General features: G+C 33.1%; 2 protein-coding genes across 4 annotated transcripts; both read right to left on the reverse strand.

Moving 5' to 3' along the window:
* Positions 1–320: 320 nt before the first annotated feature.
* LOC141707295 (factor of DNA methylation 1-like) lies at positions 321–1,511 on the reverse strand. Its single transcript, XM_074510380.1, has 2 exons — positions 1,047–1,511; positions 321–859 (listed from the first exon to the last, which is right to left on the reverse strand). The coding sequence occupies exons 1-2, from the start codon at positions 1,290–1,292 to the stop codon at positions 650–652; spliced, it is 456 nt and encodes a 151-aa protein (XP_074366481.1). The 5' UTR covers positions 1,293–1,511; the 3' UTR covers positions 321–649.
* Positions 1,512–1,661: 150 nt separating this feature from the next.
* Positions 1,662–8,336, reverse strand: LOC141707294 (factor of DNA methylation 4-like). 3 transcript variants are annotated; one of them, XM_074510378.1, is made up of 8 exons: positions 8,294–8,336; positions 8,077–8,174; positions 5,207–6,361; positions 4,807–4,997; positions 4,085–4,153; positions 3,720–4,007; positions 2,265–2,477; positions 1,662–2,045 (listed from the first exon to the last, which is right to left on the reverse strand). In XM_074510378.1, the coding sequence occupies exons 3-8, from the start codon at positions 6,357–6,359 to the stop codon at positions 1,815–1,817; spliced, it is 2,145 nt and encodes a 714-aa protein (XP_074366479.1). In that variant the 5' UTR covers positions 6,360–6,361; positions 8,077–8,174; positions 8,294–8,336; the 3' UTR covers positions 1,662–1,814. The 3 variants fall into 3 exon arrangements, with proteins under 3 accessions (XP_074366479.1, XP_074366480.1, XP_074366478.1); XM_074510379.1 differs by lacking the exon at positions 8,294–8,336 and adding an exon at positions 8,261–8,279; XM_074510377.1 differs by lacking the exon at positions 8,294–8,336 and having other exon boundaries at positions 8,077–8,254.
* Between the last annotated feature and the right edge of the window lie 2,375 nt (positions 8,337–10,711).

The following is a 10,711-nucleotide window of genomic DNA, read 5'->3' on the forward strand; positions in this document are numbered from 1 at the left end:
CAAATACTGTTCTTGTTGGACAACCATTTTTTTAAATACAGTGACCATCTGACTTCTACCTTTTAAAACTTAAATCCCATGTTACTTCAGTTTTTCTTAAATCCCACAGGAAACAACTTCAGAGTGTAGGACTCAAGCTGACAAACAGGGAAAGAGGCAACTTTCTCGACCACTTGATTCTCGGTATAATAAAGCTGCTACCTTATATTCCACATTCATAGTCTAAATATAAATCTTATGCAGGAAAACAAGTGCTAACAAGTTTAAGGTCTAGTCAAACAACTTCAAAATTTAAGACATGTCAAGTAAATGTACATGCATGCGAGAAAGGATAGATAACCTGTAATTAACTAATTGCATACCACTGAACTATTAACCCTTAATTAAAGTGGTAATGGCATCATACATGTTGTGTCGCGATGTTTAATTGCTGAAAGTAATGCCCCTACTACCGATGCACATTGATATCAGTGTGTATGAGCATTAAGCATTGTGTAAAAGCATCAACAACATTAGGATGCATGAAGTTTTAAAAACATAAATTGCAGCAAAACATTGAGTACCACAAAGTGCGTAGAAGTTTAACCAACAATATTCAATCCTGACACTTTGTAAAAATTAAAAGGTGCATAGTCTTGTTGAATAAAGTTCAGATTCCCATCCTTAAAATGAATGCTAAACATTCACCTAAAGTTGCCCTCCTTTCTTCTTTGTAGTTCCATAACTCATGGACCGTGAATCTTCCACTTGGATTGTACTCATTCATCTCGGTTATTGCTGTCACAACTGCATTGTATGCTTCAGAACCCCACTCACTCTTTACAGCTTTGATGCAATCATCATCTTCATCCATAACTTCCTAAAGAAGGGACATACAATAAGAAATAAGGTTCTGAAGAAAAATAATTCTCTAGAATGGATTGATTGCAAAGTAGTACTAAGTTGAAGAAGAGTAATCAAGTTATAAATTAATATCAGTAATAAGAATTAAGTAGTCTGCATAGAAGGGCGAGGTTTACAAGTAATCAAATTATCAAAGTGCTTACCATACGCTCTGCACCAATCATTATGCCCTTGAAGGGGTACCAGACAGGATTCCTAAGTTTATCCTCAATTAGACTAGCAAATTGGAGTGCTTTATTTTTTGCTTCTGAAGCAGTATATTTTTCCTTGGCAGCAGCAACAAATGGATCGGTGTCAAGTTCTCCCATTCTCTTGACGCCAATGGAGGCCTCCAAGATAGGCCTGTCCTTCAGAAACTGTGAAAGCAAGTGTATCTTATCCATAACCATATACTTTGTGCACAGAATGATATTCGATTGTAAGCCTAGGACTAAAACATATTTCAGCTTAATGTTGAAGTAATTTAATTATGCTCCTGAATGCAGTGATGATGGGATCCCCGGATGGTTTTACGAAGTATTATTTTTAGCTTCACATAAATCATCTCTGACAAGTGATAGCTGATTTTTAATATAGACTACGCTTTTTTACTACTTACTTGGGTTGTTCATGATGTCCATATATATAACAGGAACAAAAATGTTACAACATAGCTACACTGAAGAGTCAAGATTCTCAACTTGCTCACAATTTTAACACAAAATACTTTTGGATGGAATCCTCAAAACAGTTCTATGACAATGAGTCTAATGCTGATCTATAAAATGCCATTATTTATACCAGTTTCATGATGTGCATAAAATATTTTTAACCAATATCCAAATCCCAAGTTTCAGGTAAAACATAAGAACAGTACATCAGGTAAAACAAGAAGTCACTCGCCAAACACCGATAATCTGAGTACCAATACTTCAGTTTCTCTTCCTCTTGTTTGTCTTCCAGAGTCTTAGTATGAATTCTATACTCTCACCTAAAGTCGCCCTCCTTTCTTCTTTGAGATTCCATAACTCAGGAACTGGGTATCTTCCGCTTGGGTTGTACTCATTCAACTCGGTCAAAGCTGTCACCACTGCATTGTACACTTCATCACCCCACTCATTCTTTATGACTTTGATAAAATCATCTTCTTCATTGATAACTCTCTGACATGTCACCAATTAAAGTATTAAATTAGGAATAAAGTATAAACAGAGAGATCGGGCTCAAACAAAAGAGAGCCCTTGATATTGACTACAAACTATACAATGTTGGGGAGAATAAAATTCAAATCAGAAAGTAACAACAATGATGAGTGACTGTAAAAAGTATGGTCTTCCTAGAGGAGAACAGTTAACAAATAATTTTATTAACATAATGCTTACCTTACTGTCAGCACCAACCGTTATGACCTTGAAAGGGTACCAGTTCGAATCCCGAATTCTGGTGTCTAACAGAGAGGTATATTCCATTGCTTTCACTCCAGCTTCAGCAGCAGGATATTTTATCTTAGCAGCAGAAACAATCGGTTTGTGGTCAAGGTCTCCCATTCTCTTGACGCCAATGGAAGCCTTCATGGAAGACCTACCCTTCAAACCCTATAAAAATAATACAAGGATAAACATCTAGTAAAGTGAACCAGCTTATGGTGGAATTGAAGTTTATAAGAAATTGACTTATAACTTAGAAGTGTTCCTTATTTATTTTTTTATGTTCCACAAGATCCACAACCAGGTCACAGGACACTGTCATAACAATGAATATTTTTTAGTTATTTTTTTCCTGACTTAGAAAGTCAAAGTTGCAGCATCTGCCTCTTTTCGGAACCAACAAAACAAATCATTGCTATTGATTAATGAATGGTTCGAAGTACGACCTGAGTTATGTTATCTTGACTGACTTGGCTAAAGTATGCAGGCTGAACTATAATGGCATTGCGCGAGCCCATGATTTAAGCAACTAGATATTCATAATGAAAGTCATTAAATGTTATACTACTTCATTGCTCTATATGTGGACTATTAAAGTCAGGATGCCTAAGTGACCCTTGAATGCAATCCAAAAATTTCCCACAAAAATGGTAAGCTATTTAACATATATATGATATGTGTTAAAGAGTGATAGTATGTGTTAAAGAGCGCATTAACAGATGTATCCGGTCCACAACAGTGTACTTATTGAACATATTACTCGAGGAAGATATGTAAGTGGGGGGAAATTTAAAGACCTGAGTCACATACCGTATTTACTCTATCGTAAGCATAACATCATAAAATGTAAATATTTCAGGTTCCCACTTACCACTCAGGTATCAATCTGTCTGCTAAATGAATTAATTATGCTCTTGAATACAGCAGATACTACTAAATAATTACTTACAGCTACTAGTATCTCAGAGTTTCTTACTCTCCAGTCTCCTAATAACCTAGCTGATAGTGGCATGAGGCATCCTAGTATCGATTCTAGCTTCAAAGAGATAATATATATTTTCTATTAAGTTTGGAAAACAGACTAAACCCTGAATATACGAGCCTATTACAGATCAGCAGTGTATAACTTCCGTGCAACTAGCATAACAAGAAGAGATCTGTAATAGCTTAACTTCATAATGATCGTCAACTGCCTGTGGCTTCGTCAACTTCTCATGGCTCATTAATTAGTTATACTTTCCGATATTAAGTTCATCATACAGTGTCATCTAACTTTGAAATGGTTCAACAACTCTATAATGATGGTCTAAGGAATGTCCTTCACATTGAGCCTTGATAAATGATAGTAGAAGAATACTTTAATTAACAATGACTTGCAAATTAAAAGACAGCGCAACTTAAAAAACTCACGTTGATTAACTCTTTCCGAGCATCTTGTAACTCGTCATTGGTTTTCCTCTCCTTGATAATGAGAGCCTGATTTAAATCTTCAAGACCCTCGAGATCTTCTTCCTTCTCCTTCAGAGTTTCTTCCAAGGACTCCATCTTTTTCTTCGCTTCCGCATCCCCACCATCACTAATAGGTCTCATGACTTCTACAGCTCCCCTCATTTGTTCTATGTCTAATTCTAAACGCTGCTTGTCATCAAGTTTCTTCTGTAGCTCAATTACTCGTTGGTAAAGTTGGTGCTTCTCTTTCTGTCATTTAAATCAATTATATGCATTAGAAGATGCCAGATCCATACACTGTTACACTTTTTCGAAATATAACTCACTTTATGAGCTTCTGCCAACTTCATCATACTTTCTTCAGCCTTCTTCTGCTCTATGATTGCTTTCTCATTCTACAAAATTGACAGCAAATACTTAGCCAATTAGATGAAAGCAGATATAAAGTTCATATGAGAAGTTCTGACTGCTAATTAAGAGAATTCTATACTAATTGAATTACAACAAGTAATTCAAGACATTTGAACCTTATTCATCTTCGGCAGTAAAAAACAAAATTAGGATTGCAGTTATAGGAATTAATCAGCACACAGACAAGCAAAACATTATATATTTATCAAACCATTAATAAATCACTGTTTATCTAAAGATGTTGAAACAGTTAAAGGGTTACCTTTTCTTTCTCATTAGAAACTGACTTAAGAGCTAACCATCCTTGATATATTAAATTTTTAGGAAGACACTAACGATAAATGACTATACCTTTCCACTGCAAATATCTTATATTAGATTTCATGCAACTATGCAAGGAAAGGTAGGCATAACAATAAGACATTCACATACAATTATATGATCATCAATATTCAAGAGATTGCTAACATAATACATTGATTCACTAATTTAGAAACCAGGTAAGACAAAGAAATGGGTTTTCTAAAACAATGCTCTAAGCATATTCTTTGAGGAACTCCATCAAGCAATATCGTAAAGTTTAAAATTGCATCTCACGAGCTAATTTGAATCAAGTAAACAATATATATTTTAGTACCTTTTCTTTCTTTTCCTTCAAATGGTGCAACCTCCTCCTCTCAGTTTCATTCAGGTGTTCACGTTCTCTTAAACCCTTCTCGTACAACCTAAGCTCTTCTCTCTTAGCTTCCAACGTCAACTTGGTTCGTTCATGTTCATGATAGATGCTCTCAAGCTCCCTACATTGCTGTTTCTGGCTCATCTCCAGTTCTAATCAACCAAATACAATACTAGGAATAAGCCACAAAAGCATAACAAAATGCAATTATTGAAACTTGTAAATGAGTACTGTAAACTTAAAAGTCACGTCATGAAGAATATAAAGCAGACCCAGCAAAAAAACATGATGATGAAGAAAATGAAACTTAAGAAACTAAAGCCATAACCTAGAAGAAACGTTTCTTGCAATAGCTTAATACCTTCATTATAAGCTTTCACCATATCTTCCTTCTGCCTCATTACATTCAAGAAACTAGCTTCAGTTTTGCTTATATTCTCCTTGATCTCTTCACATTGTTTTTCCTTGATATCCAGTGAATTAGTTATGGTGCACACCAACGTTGCCTCTTTCATCTTCTCTTCTTTTTCAATTTCTGAAATAGTTTTAAGATCTGCATTCTTCCTCAGATATTCACCCATTTTATCGCTTCTATTATACTCCTCCTCTCTTGCAATCCAAGCATATAGCTTGTCTCCTTTCTCTCTTGCCTTCTGCCAGCCTCGTTTTCCATGAAAATCCATCTCAAATTTATTTGCAAACGTCATTGCATTTGTAAATCCAGTCCAATCTTTATTAAATTCAACTACAGCAAAGCCTGTGTGACCCTTATAGTTCCACAAAGGATGAACCTTAGTGAGTTGATACCCCTGCATTATCCACTCGTCCTTCAATTTTCGACCACTGTCTCCCACATATCTTCCATCCTTCAACACGACAGGTATGTTGGCGATGACGACCATCCATGGATAAACAATCAGCTCTTCAATAGCTTCAGGTTTCATATTTTCAGCACCTCTCTTACGGGTATGGGATAGTGAATAATGTTCCAAAAGTCTACCTGAAGATTTTTCTGACTCCCTATTTGCAACAACATTATTATCCAAAGATTCAATAGGTACAGAAAGGTCAGCAATCTGCTTCTGACCGTTTTCATTTTCATAACGCTCTGTCCTGCGTGCAACAGCAATGTTATTACCCACAGAAGGTAACGAGGAGAGGGTAATCTGCTTATGAGCATTATCATTTTCATACTGCTCTGTCCTTATCCTTGATCGTGGAGTTGTAACTGTTTTATCCAGGCATCTCTTCAAGTACCTTTCCAACCCCAAATGTCTTGCCCTGCTTCTTGAGCTTGCAGTCTTCGATTCTCTACCAACACGAGAGGCGTGTTTAAGAATTTGCAGATAGGAATATTCTTTTCTTTCATATTCACAACAATACGGACATTCAAAAATCTGATCTGAAACTGCAACTCTATCTCGTCCATCTTTCAGATCCTTATAGTATCGGTATATGTCGTCCTCAAAGTCTGAGTTACGATAATCTCTCCTCTTTTCTCTTCTGCTCGACATATCTGTTTAACAAAAGAAAACAAAAAGATCAAGCTACGATGAATATAAGTAAAAGTTTTAAAAACCATAAAAATTCAGGTACAGTCACATTAATATAAGCTGTTCAGTAGTAAACATCAACCAAAAGATAATGGACATAAAAATGATATCAACTTTTACATTCAAATGACAATTATATTCTCAATCACCACCATGTATAACTCTCCTATCAGGCAATGGTATAGAAAGGAATCATGTAATAGCCGACATGTTACGTTTGATGTGCTGAATATTTTTTCCCCTTGCGGCTTCATTTATGAAAGTGTGAAACAATTCGATCACGTGAAATTGTGTTATTTTAAAATATTTATTGCAAAAAGCCAAAAACTTTGATATCTTTAATCTTCCTGCTTGACACCTTTACAACGATAATTAAATGAAAACTGAAACATGTCCTAGGCAAATAGTTTATATATATTTGTACATGCAGTAAGATAGAACAGGTAGTGCTACATCCAATTTTATAATTAATCATGTAGCAATAACCACATACACAAGTAGTCAAGTACATCAACAAACTCTAAATAATCAAAATTTTGCAATCTAAATCAAATATTGAGATAATTAACACAATAAAAAGAAACGTTTATAGTTATAGGAACATGCACAGTATATAGACATATACAAAGGGTATACATGAAATGAAAAGCATTTGTCTTGAAAACCTAAAAACGGCACTTATATGGGATTTAAGAACAGTCATAAAACGACACTTAAAATGAAATGGAGGGAGTACATCCATCAATGAACTATCAATAAATTTACCAAATCAAGGAGTACAAATCCGCATTTATTTACAAATCCGAAGTTCCTAAATTTTGCTGCAGCAAGATATACAACTAACAGAATACACATAACTTCAAAACATACCTAGCTAGTTTGTTTATAAGAGTGGAACTATCCAATCACATTAGATAATATTACTTATATTTTGTAAAAAAACTTCGACATCTAACTGCTTGACTCCTTTACAACAAAACGTTGCTACAAACTCAAAAGCCTTTCATTATATAGGAAAATAATTATACATATTTACATTACTTAAATATCAGTGTACTGTCAATTTAGTTATTACGCATATGTACAGCATAAAACTCTAAACAAAAAAAATTGTGTAAACTGCATCAGACTAGAAACAAAATTGAAAAAATATGAACATTGATACACACATTTTAGCCTAGACACGTACAATATACGAAGACATCCATCAATGAACTCCGAAAATTACCAAATCAAGGAGCTCCAACCACAAGTATCTCCAAATTCAAAGTTACTAGATATTTATGCACATAAATCGGACTACTCTACAGTCTATAGAATACACATAACATCAACACATACGTCTATAGAAAGCAATAAAATAAATTAAACGAACGTTATCAAGCATAAATCGGACTACTCTACAGTTAAAAACTAAAAACTATACGATAAAATCTACTCCAATCGGCTCTACATCAAGCAGAAAGCTATATATAAAAGAAAATCAGTATAAATCAAAAGTCACAGAAAAGTGAGAGGGGGGAGAGGGGGGGGGGAGAGGGGGAGAGAGAGAGAGAGAGAGAGGCCGAGAGAGAGAGATTTTACGGTGAACGAACAGAGCATATGCATGAACACAAAGAGATACAAAACCGAAGCACGTTAATTAAAAAAAACACAAAAGTTATCAATTAAAACTCACTTGAAACCCTAGATTTGCTCAAACTTCACACCAAATCGAATGATCAGGCGAAAAAGAATCTTCTCGAGAACTACACCAACTCAGCAACTACAATCGCTCTGCACAAATCACCAAGAACACATCAAATCAATGCTCAACGGTACAAAAATGTAAGTACAAATGAAAAATATAGGTAGAGATTTACAGAAAGAGACAGACGAGAGAGATTTTAACTCACCACCTAAAACAAGAAATGGGGGAGCAGCAGGGTACCTGTAACAATACTCCCGGAAGGCATGTTTTTTGCAAAAAGATATGCCCAAATGGTATGACATTTATCAATTAAATATAATAAAATTTAATAAATAATTAGTATACTAATATAAAATGAATTTAAATATAAAATTAAAGTTAGTTGACAGTAACAACCAAATACCATCATAATACTTATTTAAATTAATAATTTTTTAAATATTAAAATATACTAGCTTTACAACCCGTACGATGCACGGGTCTTCATTAATATTTTTATATTATTTAAAATTATAATAAAAAAATTTTGGATCATTACCTTATTAGTATATTTATAAATAATAATATAAATATTTGTTGTTGGCAGGATTCGAACCTGAATCTTGGGTAGTGTATAAATAATAATATAAATATTTTTTGTTCGTTGGGTTCGAACTTGAGAGTTTTAGTATTGTATAAATAATAATATAAATATTTGTCGTTGGCGGGGTTCGAACATGGGAGTTTGAGTAGTGTATATTCTTTTAGTATTGAATCGAACGATCCTTATCACTTAATTAAAATGATCGGACGGTCATAAATGGGGATAACCAAACCAACCAAAAAAAGGCATACCAAATTATACTCCATTCCGGTTATTATAGTATAGTATAGATGTAAATATTTTAAAATTATATTTGTTATTTCTGGATATTTCTAATATTAAAATAATTATTAAAAAATAAAAAAAATTAGTAAAAAAACATGTCGAGTCATGAAAAGGCATGTCTGGCTAAATGACATCATGACATGCCCATCTTGACATTTGCCTTAATAAACCATAATCAACGGTTGATATTGCACGTTTATATCTACTGCTACAATTACATTGTACTGTGACTTGCTTTTGATTTTCTGTTTATTTGTGGACCCCGGTATATTGGATACAGAATTCGGGATTGGCTTTTATTTCTGTAAAATGTGATTATGAAATATTTTAGATATATTTATAAAAATTTAAAGAGTTTTGACACGGCATAAATATTACACGTATGTAATTGAACGAAAATTAAATAATATTAAACATTGAGGTAATACATTAAGAACGTACACATATTAAATATATTTGAGAAATTTATAACTACAGTTGAATCTCGATTAAATAATACACGATATAATAATAAAATAAAAAAAATAATTCCGCTCCTAACGTAATTGACACAATATATTTTTTACTACTAATAAAATAAGAAGCTCGCTAGATTGATATTTTTTTCTCGGTTTCAACCTTATTTCTTTAAAGAAATTTAATTGTAGATAACAAATAACAGTCGGTTGTTGTAAATGATATCTGAATTGAAATGATATCTGAATTCAATAATTCAATCTTACTGGAATAGTCATTTATTGATCTGCGATTTGTTAATATGTTGAATATAATGATGATTGTATCTAAGATGTTAAGATTTGATGTTCATAATATGGCCATAAATTTTTTTAAATTTTTTTTATAACTAGTATTTCTTTCTTATTATAATATTAGTCTCTTATCAATTTTTAATATTTATTAAAAAATATTAATTTAAATATACATTTTCACTCATATCCTAAGGTTATATTTGGTTGGGAATAATGAATTTTAATAGGAATGGAATGAATGGGAGAATGGAAAAAATGTTGAATGGAATGACCATTCAAGACTCTTGTTTGGTTCATTCTTTTGGATGGAATGGAATCAATCATTTCATTCATTTTACTTGTTTGGTTTCTCAAATGAATGAAATGGATTTAATTAAAGTTTTTATTTATTTAAATAAAAAAACTTTATTTTTTTAATTTAAAAATAAATATCCTGTGTGAAACAACAAAATTATATTATAAAATAAATAATTCAAATAAAAAGAGATCAAAAATATTTAACTAGAATAACATGATTCTACTTCATATCAAAGCACAAAAGCACACTGTGTTTATGGAGTTGCCAACTATTGCAGGAATCAAATGCTAGTAAAAAGTGCAGGAAGGATAAACAAAATAAGGTCTCAAATCTCCTTATTTATAATAGCATTCACCAAAACATTTTTTTCCTCTGCTGATGCTGCAAAAAACAGTATCATCAAGTCTTCGTTGGCTATTTTCTTTGCAACTTGAAATTTTTGGAGCACTTGGAGTCCTGGAATCTTTGAAAGTTCTTGATTGAGTTGTTTCTTTTTCTCCCCCATATCTTCTTCAATTACGATGAGTAGTTTAGTGGATGCCTCAAACTGATTTGTGATCATGTCTGAAGCAGCATAGACAGCCTCTAACAATGAATCTACATTTCTTTTTTTTTCTTTTCTTCATGCTCGTTGACTCATCAGAATTTGTGCCTGGTTGAGCCTCCTGGACAGATACTTCATCTGTTGCCTCAGTATTAAGTTCTTCT

Source organism: Apium graveolens, chromosome 2 (genome assembly GCF_009905375.1).
Source record: "Apium graveolens cultivar Ventura chromosome 2, ASM990537v1, whole genome shotgun sequence".
In the NCBI taxonomy this organism is placed as follows: Eukaryota; Viridiplantae; Streptophyta; class Magnoliopsida; order Apiales; family Apiaceae; genus Apium; species Apium graveolens.

Coding starts and splice junctions, on each gene's coding strand:
- LOC141707295 (XM_074510380.1), bottom strand. CDS start 1,292: ATGGTTATGGATAAGATACACTTGCTTTCACAGTTTCTGAAGGACAGG. Junction 860..1,046: donor TGATTGGTGCAGAGCGTATG/GTAAGCACTTTG, acceptor TCCCTTCTTTAG/GAAGTTATGGATGAAGATGA.
- LOC141707294 (XM_074510378.1), bottom strand. CDS start 6,359: ATGTCGAGCAGAAGAGAAAAGAGGAGAGATTATCGTAACTCAGACTTT. Junction 4,998..5,206: donor GGTGAAAGCTTATAATGAAG/GTATTAAGCTAT, acceptor TTGGTTGATTAG/AACTGGAGATGAGCCAGAAA. Junction 2,478..3,719: donor CTCGGAAAGAGTTAATCAAC/GTGAGTTTTTTA, acceptor TTATTTTTATAG/GGTTTGAAGGGTAGGTCTTC.